Genomic DNA, 14,414 nt, shown 5'->3' with positions numbered 1-14,414 from the left:
TTCATTGGTTGGTTTGGTTTTGGGTTTTAGTCTTTCTTTTGTTTTTTTCTTAATTTTTTTTTTAGCAGGGCAGCTATGCTTCTAATCTGAAACAAGCAGAAGGGTGAAAGAGAAAAGAATGCAGTTATCAAATGTGTATTCTAACCGCATTGTTTTGCCTTACAGGGACAAGCTGATCTTCTCAAATATGCTAAAAATGAAGCACTGGAAAATCTGAAGCAAATCCATTATGCCACTCTTTCATGTGGACTTAATAAGCCAGGCACTGAAAATGCAGAAATCTCAAAGCCTCGTCGAAGTCTGGAGGTCATACCTGAAAAAGCAGGTGATGAAAATGGAGAATGAGAGAAGGCTCTTCTCGTAATTTTGGAGTTTATAACTCTGTGACCAATTGTAGCTGCATAAGACATTTGCTTTGCACTTACTGTTGGAAAATATTCAGAATTTTTAAAGCACAACTGGAGAAGCTAATTACAATCTATTGAAACTGTGAATGTATGTAGCAACTCTGCTTGTGAAGGCAATGATTTTGTGTAACATGGAAATTACATTATTGGCCTAAATATAGCATATATATGTAAAAGATACTGTAATTCAGTAATCATGTGCTGAAAAGTTCATTGTAGTGCCATCAGGAAATGAACATGTTTTAAATGAGATGTAACTAGCGGGAAATCAGTTGACAGAATTTGGCAAGATGCCTTGATTTTCAGACCAATTCGATGCAAAGGTTGTTTCTTTCTTTGCACAGTTTGTTAATTGTGCTAGTGAGATATATTACTCTTTTGAAAATCAGGCCTGAAAGAGTGGAATCCACAAATTTCACACTATATGGAATTCAGCCGCTTGGATATTTGGGTTTGAAGTGATATTGATTTTATTGTTGAGCCATAAATTAAAATGAGAATGTAATTAGACAGTGATCACTGACTTCAGTGCACTATAGGAGAGCCATTATGTAAAAGGAAAATGTGCAATCAATCTGATAGCCTATGTCAGAAGAAGATACATACCTATTTTGCCTAAGATCTTCTGCAAATGTGTGTAGATAATGTGACCAAACGCAAGCAAAATGATGTAAATAGTTTTTCATTTTGTGAAGTGAAGTGCTCATATTAAAAAGAGTTTTATGAGATTGCTCCCAAACAAGTAAAGCTTTTAACTAAATTTTAACTTTTTTATTTTTTGAGTATTTTCTTCCTTACAGAATAAGTGATATCTCAATAAGCAGGTTTGTCAAAAAATGATTCTGTTTTGGTTTTCTGACAACATTAGGTAAAGGTATTGTAGCTGATATGCTCATTGTAAAATAACTAGAGTGTTCTCTTACTGTTTCTGATTTACCAATAAAATGGACTATATAATTACAGAAGCTAATAAATTTGAAGAAAAACAAGTGAAATCTTACAGAGATAAAAATGCACTTTTTGTTCAACTGAGGGGGGAAAGGGAAGGAAGGGTGATGGTTGTTGAAAAGCATTGTTTTAAGTAGAGGTCTTCAAGACATGCATTCTACATGATTTTTTTTTAACCGGTTCAAGATGCTCTTTCTGCTCTGACAGTGTAATGAAATCTACATATGTATAACGTCCTGTAATAGAGCTCTGAACAAGAGCTCTCGTCAGTAGAGCTCTGAACAAGAACAGTTTCAATGTGCAGTTGCACTTGGATTCATTGAATTATTAGGGACTTAATTTATTTTCTAGTCATTATAAAATGAAAGTAGGGATGGGGTGGGATGAAAACAGTTTGCATAGTAAATGTCATTATCTTGAACCTGCACTTTTAAATGTCAAACTGCATGGGTTAGGAACAGTTTTAGAAGGTGCTAAGCTCTTTCAGTGTCTAGTTACAGACTGTGTGCCTTAATGTTAGGATCTTGCCAGGAGTGAGTTCGATTCTGTGTAGTACAAAATGAACCATTTAACCTGTGCTAGACACCTGTGAGTGTTGCTTTTTAGGCAGTCCTTTTCTGTGTTGGCAGCTGAAAGTCTTCTGAGGGAACCTGAAGTTGATGGGAAGCAACTCAAAATTCACTTTGTTAACTATATATTCTGAGCCACTGTGAAATTAGTCTTCCAGGGCTAAATCTATCACATCTAAATCTGATTTAGATTTAGATTTAAATATATCTACAGCAAAACAACTGCGTTAGATCAAGATCCATCTGCACCATAAATATGCAAGGTCAGTTTCACTTTATCAGAAATGCCAAAACCTAGCCTGTTGGAATTTTATTTCTGACTTTTAGTTCTAGTTGAATGATGTAGGCTGTGGGAAAATGTCATTATTGTCCCCATTATGCTTCCAAGATACCTAAAACCCAGTAAGGCTCCTTTTCCAATCCTGCCCCAGCATTGTTTGCATGGCATTTACAGAATAGCATAATTTATATCACAAATGAAGCATTTCTGTAGAGTCTTTTCCTCCAAGCAGGTTATCAGAACTGATGTCTTGGGCATTCTTAGCATTTATGTGTTTCTGTTTGGCACATTCAACCTGAACAGGAGTGAGGGAACATTGAAAAGGTTCAGGACAGTTTGATGGGTTTTCCTGTGTTTTAAGGCAAAAAATAGTATATGAAAAACGATTACCACTTAGACAAGGGCTGAGAGATTTTGCATGTTCCACTCTTAAAATATATGTAATTGTTGATTACAGAACTGATCCTGTTCTACCTTGTTAAAAAGGAAGATAACATTTTTGTGTAATAGAGATACATAATACATCTTTTTAAAAAGTTAAAATACATGCATTTAGCTAACTGACCCTTTAAATATGTTAGGATCTGATTTTTGTGCTGATTCCTTAAAATGGAGGTCACTCTTGTGCATTATTCATGCTCGGTCCAAATCTGTATGTAGCACAAAGTCTTAAAATGAGCTGAGTCAAGTAGATACTCTGAAATGTGATGTGTAGCTAAAAGTGCTTCAGGGAGTTTACATGTTGCATGTTAAAAGAGTTCAGGATAAACACCTGCAAGCAAAGTGTCTGTTGTTAGCCCTGTGATGATGATTTCAACACCAAACGTATATTTTTTCAGTTATATTTTCTTAAAGCATTCTTTGCATCCATATCATTAGTCCATTTTTTACAAGGTTTATTTTAGGTTGTATAGAAAGACCCAAGCAAGATCCAATGAAGTATTCTAAATAAAATTAATCACAGGTTGACTTTGCACTTTTTTGGGGCCCTTAATTTTCTTAAATGTGCTGTAATGCGGTTGAACTGTTTACTTAGTTTTTAATTGTGGAAGATGGACCCAAAATATGAGTGACTATTTATCTGACTGCCTTTTTAGCTTTTGTTTGGCTCCAATAATCATTGAATGAGTACAGGTATATGTCAATAAATTGCTCAATTTAAAATTAAAGGATAATTGGGAAAGGAAAAGTTCACATACAGATTAACCATATAGACTCTAACAGTTAATTTTTTTCTTGAGCACAAGAAAAGGGTTAAACAGTGCCTGTTTGAAAAAGGAGTACCTCTCTAAACCTCATCTGCAGTCTGCCTCCCTTCCTCGTTGGTTTTACTTGGTGTGGTGCATAGCAGCCATTGGATATTTAATCACAGAGCCAGGACCATGCCTTCCATCCTCTGTACACACCAGCCATAGCAGACAGCTCTGTTCTCCAGGAATCTCCCAGCAGCAGTTACCAAGGGGCACTCCTGAGCCTAGTGATGCCACCAGAACAGCAAAAGCCTTCAAAGCAGAGCTGAGGGCCAGGCTCTAGTGTTGAAGCTGTGGCCTTTCTGATGTCTGTAGTAGTCTTCTAATCAAGTCAGTAGGACTGGGATTTAAGTGCAGTGTTGCAAAATTTCCCCTTTTCTCTGGTCCTTCTTTCTTTTTGTACCTTCATGTTGTTCTGTTGCTGCAGCAAAGAATGCTAGAATGGTGCCTTGCAGAATTTCACAAGCTGGCCCATGCAGGTGTGGTGAAAGATGCTGTATGAGTCAACCATTTTTCCAGCTAATTTGTACAGCACAAGAATAATTTTATAAGACTCCATGGCTGGTTACTGTATTCACTTTTTCCTATTTTGAAGTTGAAACAGCAGAGAGATGATTCAGAGTTGCCAGCGTGAAAAATAGAAGTGAGTTCCAAAAATTTTAACACTGCTCTGCTAATCAAATAAACTGCAAGGACCCAATCCTTCACTCTTTCAGTGCTTGAATATCCCTTCCATTTATATTATTTCCTGATATAGTTTTCTCTGGCATGGATTTTAAAAGTAATGCTGATTTCGTCTTGATGTATTCATTTGCTGGCACAGATCAAGGAAGCTCCTGAGTGTTCTGTGCATGGTCATAATAATCTTTGAATAAGCTTTAGCCTAAAAGGTTTGCATTTGTGTTAATTGAAGGTTAAAAATTAATACAAAGAGTGATATTTGCAAGAAGGTAATCATACAGCCATAATCATGGCACCGTGTGCCCTTGCAAAGGCATGTTCTTCACTGTGAAATCATTTTATGCTTATATAGCTAAGAGTTGGAGTGCTGCTGCTGAAGGATGATGAGCCCATGGGGTTTTGATACCATGAGCAGAATTCTGAAACTGGTGATGTCCCCAGCTAGCTTCTTTTGACTGTAATGGGTGTAGGAATTTACCACATTTTTTTTTCTCTATTCACACCTACTCATTCTGACCAATTAAATTCTAAATGGAGTATTTAACAGCTTGGTTTAAAGATTAATAGACCTGCATGTATCCTAGAAGGACCTTCAGTCTTTTGATATCCTGTAAACACTTCCATCAAACCCTCCACCATTCTCAACACTCCCTGATTCCTGTTGCTCTCAGTATTATGAAAGCAGCTGTGGGACAGATCAGTCTGATAATGTTCAAAATTAACCCATGTGATGTTCTTTAGTCATTACAACTTGTTTGTTCTCAATAAGAAAAAGGCAGTAAACTGCCTAAATAAAACTCCTGAGGTTTTCTAGTTATTTCTGTTTTAGGACCCTATTAAACTTCCCTTTCTGACTCATCACCTCTGTTCTGTGGGTGCTGTGGAAACAGGGTAGCAAAAAGGAGCACAGCAGAAAGATTAGAAATAGGGCTTTGTATACAAGAGAACAAGTCCTCACGGGCCTGGGGGAGCATCCATTGTAGTCAACCAAGCTGAAAAGCAATTATGGACTGAAAGGCAGCATTGAGGAAGAGAAAGACAAGCAGAATTGGATGTTAAAATAAAATTAATTAATTAACTCTGAAGTGTGAGTAACCAGAGGATGGTGTGGTCCCAGTGCCATCCTGATGGATCCCTAACACTTCCTATTGGTTACTGGTACTTTGAGACAAAAGATAGTGTTTCTTCCCATTACAATATTATCTGGTGTGGCAAAGAGAACAGTGATGCTGGAAGAGTGGTCAGGTACAAACACCAAACTTAATTTCTCTTTCTGGGCCTAGATGCATGCACTGTTGAGAGGAAGGAGGGTGGGTGTGTGTGTCTGTGATCAGCAGGAGCCTGTTCAAGAGGTGGTGTGGGAGGGTGGTATGAAAGGAGGCAGCTTGAGCTGTAGTGGGAGTAGCACAACCAAACAGTGATTCAGCTGTCATGAACCTCTCCTGTTTGTCAAGAGCAATCCAGCCTCATTAAGCTATCTTAGCAGTCTGTAGAAGAGCTTTCTGAATAAGCTTGGGTGTTTAATTAGCTACCTCTTTTCCATGGAGATAAACGTGGGGGAGCAGAGGCTCTTCTTGGCTGGCTGCAGCGTTGGCCTGTGCGCTGGGGACTGTCTGGGAGAGGGAAGCAGCACGGCCAGGAAACAGTGCGGGAACTCAAAGGGCTGCTCTTTGTTCTCTGGCCCTCAGCTTCCTCCATCGGTAAATTGGAGGAAATGACATCTACCACATTTTAATGTAGCTGGAGAAAAATACTGTGTAATGGTAGAAAAGAAAGAACCCTCTCAGAAGGTGGCTAGGAGCAAAATGAACTGACATATAAATAAGTGCTTTGTGGGAAGGCAGCACTCTGTGTTTGAATGCCGTGTACATTAGGTTTCACTAGATGCTGGTTTGCAGAGTGCACTAATGCCTATGTAGCTGTTCCGTGGCAGGTACTTAGCAGCCATTCTTCAACGTGCTACTGATTGGTGAAGAGGGTTTTGAAATACAAATCCTGTCACTTGATTACAAAGTAAGCATGTCTGTGTGAGGTCCCAGGTCCTGGAGAGTTCCAATATTTTTCCTGTCTAGTAAGAGAGTAAAAAAGAATTTGTTACAGTCTTATAATATAGACTTTTTGCTATGGCTCACAGCATGAGCACTTCTTTTATTCTCGGATGTATTATTTTCTGGATGAAAACCCCAAAACCTCACAAAAATCTTAGAACAAGCCTTAGGATTCAGCTGTCTCTGTTCTGAATTCCAGAACTGATGATAACTGCTGTGATTTGTGTAGTTCCTTAGGCAAATAATGATTAAATTTTTCAACTATTAGTATTTAACAGAGTCTTCAAATATTTTTTATATAATGTACTGGTGCTGCCGCTTGTGCTAGGATTACTGAATAAAAGCAATTTTATTTGATGGAGAAATAAGGATCACATCTTAGACCAGGAATCTGTAATTGTGGAGGTGATTAGGGAATTTCCCAGGAGAGTGATGGCTGCTGCTGCCTTTCAGAGCCCCATGCCTCTGTCAGGGAGCAGTCAGCAAGCAGGACTGGAATCAGCATTTCACAAACATCATTCTCTAGGGTACAATATTTTGTGCTTACATGTATTGGCACACTGTTGTACAGAGGCATACACTTCAGGGTGTTTTTTTTTTTTTTTTTTTTTTTTTTTAAAGCCTTGATTCATAACCAGTATTCAAAGTTTATTTGCTTGGAGAATGTTGGATTGATTTGCTAATTGAGTATTTTTACAGCGCTATTTCCAACATGCTTTTAACAGCTGATAGCTGACAAATAGTAAGAGCCAGAGTGCATGAAGAGCACTAGTGATGTCAACACTGTGACAACACATAGTTCTGGACTGAAAATCTGGTCACTATAATGTGAGCCTAATGCTCAGGGAGGCTGCACTGGAGACAGTATTAACTGAGGAGACCTGTTAGCCATGAAGGGGAGGTGGGGAGATAAGGGCAGAACTGGATATGAGAGATAGGATGTGTTCAGTCCTGGAAGAGGAATCAGCTACTAAATTCAGCTCCTTCCCCTGCCCTGTGTCACAGCCAGACTTCTCAGACAAGACAGTTCAAGATAAAAACTCAATTTTGTATTGGAGATAATTCTCTGTAAGTGATGATCTGTCACATGTGATGGAGCACTCTGACAGCATCTCCCCAGAAGAATTCTAGCAAAAGAAAAATGGCATTTTCTACCTACATAAAATATCTGCCACAGCTCAAATCCCAGAGGAAAACTACAAGAACAATGATTAAATATGAACAGAGTGTTTCAAGCTAATCAGTGATGTACTTTGCCTACCATAGCTACATTACCAAAAGTAGAATGATCCAAGAGTAGGACCCTGAAAAGACAACTTGCACCTATACTGGGGGAGATGCACATAATGGGTGGGAGCACTATATGGTCTAAAATCAATCACCTCCACAGTTTTCATAATCCATATAGAAAAAGCCAACCTCAACCCAGTTTCCAGCAGTGCTGTATTTGCCATGTACTTACTTCCCTGTACGGACACAAACTAGAAAATAGTTAATAAATAACACTGCAATAAGAAAGCTGGAATTGCAGCTTTTGTAAATTGCCTAAGTATATAACATGCAAATGACGGTGGTGCAATTCCCCCAAGTGCTGAATCTCTGAAAATTAGACCCTCACATTTAAGATTCTGTTCACAGACTATTCATTAGGGGAGCCAGATTAAAATTATCTTATGATCTGTGCTGCAAGTAGTAGTATCTATAATGCTGTAAAAATTGCTGTATTTGATATTCAATATTGCTGTTTCATAGGTTCTACTGAGCTGTTTCAGGTACAGATAAAGTAAGTAAATGGTGAAATACATTAATGAAAGAAAAGGCTGCAAAATACTGAAATCCATAAAGGATTTCTCCATAGTAGCTAATAGTCACAAGCCACAGGATTTCATTGAGGCTAAGCAAGCTCAGTCGGGATACCACGCAATGTATATGGAATAACAGAGTTAGAGTGTGTTGCACTAAATAAAGAATGATTATATGTCATGCACCAGGGCCTTAAATAATCTCTGTTTCATCATATTTGAGAGAACCTTAGGCTGTCTACTAAAACAACTGGTACGAGTCAATGGCCAATGCCGCCCAGATCTGCTGCACGAGATCTTCTGTTTTCTATAGATATTTCTGTGTTACACTTAGTGCACATAACTTGCAGTTAGTGTTATTGTGCCATAAACATGTTAAAAACAAGCCTCCCTCCTCCAGCATTAGGGACAGTAGGCGGGACTTCCCACAGATTTCAGGTCTTTTCAGAAGCACATGATCGCACTGAATCCCACAAACCCTGCCTGTACACTGGAATTCAGAGACCAGGTTGTGTATCTAAATGAGTTTTCCAGTGATGTAACAAAAGATCCATGAGACACCTGTGTCTTGATTTGGAAAGACAGGTATCTGTCAGGGAAAACTGGAGTTTCATTTGGAATGAAGAATGTAAAACTTCCTCCCTCCAAATTATTATAATTTTGCAATTAGGAGCTCTCAGGCAAAAATATGGGAATAGGAGTAACAATTTTTTACTAGGAATATTAAAAATACAAATGCAGTAATACAAAAACAAACAAACAAACAAAACAAAACAAAAAAACCCAACAAACACCAAAAAAACCAAGCAAGCATACAAACAAAAGCCCTAGAAAACCCTGACAGAGTCAGGAATACGACCTGATGCCCTGTTGTCAGGGTGTTGGAAGCAGTCCAAATAAGTCCTCCTGGAGTGACAGATGTCATTCTGTTGGAGTAGAGATGAACCTGTAGTGGCAGTGAGATGAATCAATCTGGTCTTCCTCTGAGAATCCAGTGGAAAAGAGGATGCTCTGCTGTTCTGAACATCAGGTTTTATCCAGGTAGGAATGCTTGGCTCCTCCCACTGGGTGGAGCATCTCACAATGGAATGATTGAATTTTATCAGTCATGTGGTGAGCCTTAATGGCTCATTAACAGCAGATATCTCCTTGGAAGGAGGATGTGTTGTGGAAGAGATAAGGAACATTGCTCCCCCTGGTTTTAACAGCTGGCCCATTAACAGAAGGCATCTACCTTCTTCCCTCCTGGAGTTTACCACAGATAAAGAAAAAAGAAACCATCTCCCAACTGCTTTCTACAGATGAAATAGAATGCACTTTTTTTTGGTTACATAACCCAAGACAACCTGAGACATCAAGAGATGTCTTTAGCTTAGCAGGGCTGCTGATGGCTGCTGTGTGCTTTACAGTCTCTTCTCAGGGAGCTCAGAAACACGATTTGGTCACATTTTTTTTTTCCCAGTGTCAGCAGCTTCCAAACCTGCCATTTCCATTGTGGTTAGTATACTTTTCTCCAATAACTGACGTGGCATGGCCTGCAGCAGGGCTCAAAACGCCCTGCAGAGCAGTTTTGAGGCAGGGTAGAGCAGTTTTTGAGTTGTAGAGATGAACTACGGTTTTCATGACCTGCTGCTGAACTGCAGGGTTCAGCAACTGCAACTTTATCCCAAGGCCCTGGAGGTAAGAGAAAGTCTGGAGAAAGGAAGACTTTTCCTTGGTTAGGAAGGGTTGGGTTAGAGATCATTTAGGCAAACTTGATCCCTCAAATCCATGGGGCCCTGCTGGGATGCGCACGTGAGTGCTAAGGAAGCTGGATGTTATTGTTAAACCACTGTCTGTCACCTTTGAGGGGTCATGGAGAACCTGGGGGCTGGAGGAAAAGCAGAGTCAGCCCAGTCTTCAAGAAGGGTAAGATGGACCCAGGAAACTACAGGCCAGTCGCCTCACCTCAATCGCTGGAAAGGTGATGGAACCACTCATCCTGGATGTCATCTCTTTTCAGTGGTGCCTGTGATAGGACAAGGCACCATGGGCACAGACTGCAACACTGGAGTTCAACCTGAACATAAGGAAGAATTTCTTTCCCGTGAAGGTGATGGCATGCTGGAAGAGACTGCCTGTAGAGGCTGTGGAATCTCCTTCTCTGGAGATATCCAGAAGCCATCTCAACATGATCCTGTCCAAGCTGCTCTAGGTGAACCTGCTTTAGCAGGGGTGTTGGACTAGATGACCTCCAGAGGTCCCATCCAACCTCAACCATTCTGTAATCCTGTGATTCTGTGATCAGCTGCAGGGTGGATTGTTCCACAAGATCTGAGAAAGAAAGAGGCTGGGGACTGACAGTGAAAGCACTTCTGAAACCGGAGTGAGGGAACCCTGCAGTATTAGGGAGCAGATGGTCACAGAGAAGGGCATGTGAATTCTTCAGACACCCTTCTGAGCCTTTCTTCTCAGTATCAGTCTACAGTATGTATCAAATAGCTTGTAATACCTTTGATTAAACTGGAGGGAAGAGTAATAATTTATGAATAATCAGTCCAGAAGAAAAACAATAATGTTTGGCAATGCAAAGAACAAGATAAAAATTTTTTTATATATAGTCATATTTATATTTATGATGTTTCTATAAGGATATATTAAAAAGAAACAGGGATGAGAGCAATCCTGATCATACATTTGCATTGTGATGGGGCATGTTCATAGCTTGGACTTAACTACAGTTTAGGGAGAGACAGACCCTGAACAGAGCTTTATCACATTCTGTCTTCCCAGGCAAAATCAACAGCTAGAAACAGATAAGCATCTTTTGTCAAAATCAAGCAACAACTTTGGCCTGGGTCATTTCTAGCTGTTTTAGACTGAGCACACAGAAAAAAATGAATCCTTTTGCAGTAATTGGTTCTGCTACTGTACTTATCCCCAATTTTCTGAACTGTCAAGCCTCATTTCTTCTGTTATGTAGATTGACAGTCCTCTCCATAGTAACTCTCATTATGGTTTGAAGGACACCATGGCCTACTTTTCTGGGGTAAGCACTGACTGAGGGAAATGTAGCCTGCCATTACATTGTCCATGGTGTTCTGTAATGCTGGTAGTGATATTTGGTTCCTTCTCATGTGCTGGCAATTTGCTAGACAGGATGATTCACAGAGCCATAATTCATCAGCCACAGGCTTGGGTGTAATAGACTGTGGCAAGGTGACAAGTATCCCAGTGCAGAGCTGAAAAAACCAGGGGGATTTCAAAGGTGCAGCTGCTATTTTCATGTATTTTGATGCAGCCACTTTGAATAATAACTCACTCAGGATTACAAAGGGAGACGATGGGCTGCTGAAAAGAGAGAAGGAACTTCCACTAAACCATGTGGTGGAAGGCAGGGTTTTCTCTTGCTTGTCAGTCCTCCTCTGAAATTATATCCTTCATAGAGTTCTATGAATTCATTACCAGTTCAATATGAAAAAGGTTATGTTTCCAGCAAGCCTTTGTTTCTTTAATTAGATTTTCCTGTTATTGATGCTCTCATAATAAAGGTTATATTTGAATGGAATTTATACACTTACATGACATTTAAAACTGCATAGGAACAGCGTGTGAAGTCATTGCATGCAAAAGTGCTATTAATTGCATGTCAGCATCCAATAAACTCTCTGCATTTTTAATCCTTTTTGAAGATCTTGAAGTTTATCTGATGTAGTGACATTTTATGGCATTTAAATGTCTCATCAGTAGGACTTTGTTCTTCTCCTCATGCACATGGCTCTTCTAGGACTGAAAGAGCTCTAACATTGCAGACGAAGCAGGGAAGATGACAAAATAGGATGGATTGCCAACTGTTTCTCAAGTAAATTGTCATAGTCAGCTGAACTGCAAACATAAGCTGAGAGCTCAGGCTTCTCCAGAGGTTTGAAGCATGCTGAGGTGATCTGAAGTTGGAAAGATGCTTATGCTGAAAACAAAATTAAATTTACATTCAGCTGGAAGGTGTAAAGGGCAGAAATACAAAACACTAGTCTTGGTACCGTAAAGCCATATTACCACATACTGTATCATCCATTGTGAAACTGTTCTCAAAAGCTTCAAACTGCCAACTGGTTTCAGATGCAACATGAGGGGTTTGTGAAATGAAACCTGACATGTGAAAGTAGTTTAAATGACTGAGAAATGGAGTCAACTTATTTTATTAACTGTTTTCCCTGCCGTGCTTCATACTGTAATGTCACAGCAGTGGGCAAGGAACCCAAACCCCAGCCCCAGCACAGCAGTTGCTTCTGCATCCAACACATGCATGGAGTGACTGGAGAGTGGGGCAGGAGAGTGGTCAGGTCTTTCCCCTTTGGTAATGGGATTGGGCACTTTGCAAGTCACTGTTCTCTCACTGGCTCCACACATTAGGTGTGAACACACTCTCCACCAACACCACAGTTTTTAGTTTAGTGTTGTCAGCAGCTCACACGGGTGTGACCTGTGTTCCACCAGGCCTCACACATGCTCAGGTAGGAAGGGCTGTGACCAGCCACCTCATCCATCCTGTGCTGCACATCGACCTCACAGCCATACAGAGATGGAGGAGGAAAGCGTGATGAATTCAGAAGGGTCACAGCAATGGTTGTCTTTGTTACTTGGGTTTGCTCTGCCAAGCTGGATGCTGGCACACAGCACTGATGAAGGAGAGGAGATGAGTCTTGCTGGAGCATTGGAGAACTCTGCCCCTAATTAAAGGAGCTTCTAATATATAAATCTGTGCATGAGATTTATATAAGAACATGAGATGGGTATGAGCAGACTTTGTACATGGGTCTTGCACGTATCACATGCATCAAAGACATTTTGATGCGATATCCACTATGTGCTCTTCCTAGTTTCCGTGTCTGTCATCTCATTGCAGAGCAGTGTGTCCCCAGAGACCTCCAAATGCTTGCACTGGTTTACTGCTTGTCCTGTAAAGAGCCAGGAAAACTCTGAAATCAAATGGCTTTGTCTCGTAAAGAATGGCCAACACTCTTCTAAGAAACAGAATTTCATCTTTTTCCAAGGAGCATAAGTTTTGTGCTTGCCGAGCTCAGCTTCCAAATTGCTTCCCTGGGGAAGCCAATCGCAAGTAGAGAAAGAGTTGTTTAGTGCCTGTAATTGAGAGGAGAAATGAGATCTCAGGGGTGTTTGGAGACTGAGCTGAGGCTGGTCTGGCCTGGAATATTTTGAGAAAGAAATATATTTTTGTAGACCTCAAACCATACTGTGTTGTTGAGCCCAGCTGAACACATGACTGAGTGTCTGTGGGACTGAATATAGGTGTGCTGGCATCCTGGGATGTAGCAGGAAGGCTCCGTATGGTTTATGTGTAACATGTTCCTTGGGGTACACCACAATCTATTTATGGCTCCCCTGTGGCAGAGCTGTGGATTGTCTCTCTGAGAATACTTAACAAAACTAAATGCCTTTCACGCTCACTGAGAGATCTCATGTGCTATTTAGAAGGAGCTCAGCTCTAGGTGAGCAAAAGCTGGGCCAGATGGATGTCATCACTTCTGCTGGGAATGGCTATACATAGACCAAAATTCTCAAAATGGAGAAGCATCACTGAAAATCAGGGTTTGTGGGGCTTCTGGGATCCCATCTTTGAAATTGTCAATTCATGATGCAAATAGCCATCAGATGTCTTCCCTGGGGTGCTTTACGCATGTAAAACATCCTGACTTTAGCCACTGACAGCTATTTATATTCCAATTTTACCACACTTTTTGTGTAAATATTAGTCTGTGGTCCAGGCTGAGGTTGTTTCTAATTTTATCTCAGTTGGTTTGCCTGCCCCTATTTATAACACTCTTGCCTCCCTTCCTGAAAATTGCCACACAGCTAAATTTATGATCTGACCAGCCACTGTTTACTCTGCACCTCTGCAGAAAAGGAAAAAAACCATCACAGCTCCATCTCCTCAGCATGAGAGTTGCCACTGTGCAGGCTTAAGCTGGTTTCAGATCCACTTTACTGAAAAATTCTGGCAAATATCCTTTCAATACATGAGAAAAGAGGTATTCAGAAATTTAGATTGAAACACTTCAGGTAATTTAGTCTGTCTAACACCACATATGAATGCCAGTTCACCTAGTTCTCCTGTCTGGATTCTTCACCTTCAGCAGTTTTTAAAATCTACATCCCTTCCTTTCTCAAAGCTCTGAAATGATGAAAATTATAAACGAAACAATTTTTATAGGTTATGTTTTTTAAAGGCTAGTTTTTCTCATGGTAGAACTTGCACTTTGAGTTTGAATTTGTCTGCCTTGAGCTTTCACACATCCACTGAGATCACAGTTCCCTCTATAATCCGAAACCTTTCCTGTAGTCTAACCATGATGGAACATGTATTATGTATCAGATTGATGTATCTCACTGAAGTGTATTGTCAATTCCTCAAATCACTCTTTAGCTTTC

The 14,414-nt window shown here is 40.1% G+C and overlaps 1 protein-coding gene across 1 annotated transcript in view; it reads left to right on the top strand.

Annotated features, from left to right (window-relative positions):
- PLCL2 (phospholipase C like 2) overlaps positions 1-1,425 on the top strand; it is a 97,550-nt gene extending 96,125 nt beyond the window's left edge. Inside the window, exon 7 of the mRNA XM_063409329.1 lies at positions 166-1,425. Coding sequence (XP_063265399.1) covers positions 166-345 — 180 coding nt within the window. The 3' untranslated portion in view covers positions 346-1,425. The remainder of the gene's footprint in view (positions 1-165) is intronic.
- The last annotated feature ends 12,989 nt before the right edge of the window (positions 1,426-14,414 follow it).

Source organism: Prinia subflava, chromosome 1, assembly GCF_021018805.1.
Source record: "Prinia subflava isolate CZ2003 ecotype Zambia chromosome 1, Cam_Psub_1.2, whole genome shotgun sequence".
Lineage (NCBI taxonomy): Eukaryota > Metazoa > Chordata > Aves > Passeriformes > Cisticolidae > Prinia > Prinia subflava.
This window is presented reverse-complemented; position numbering and strand designations above follow the sequence as displayed.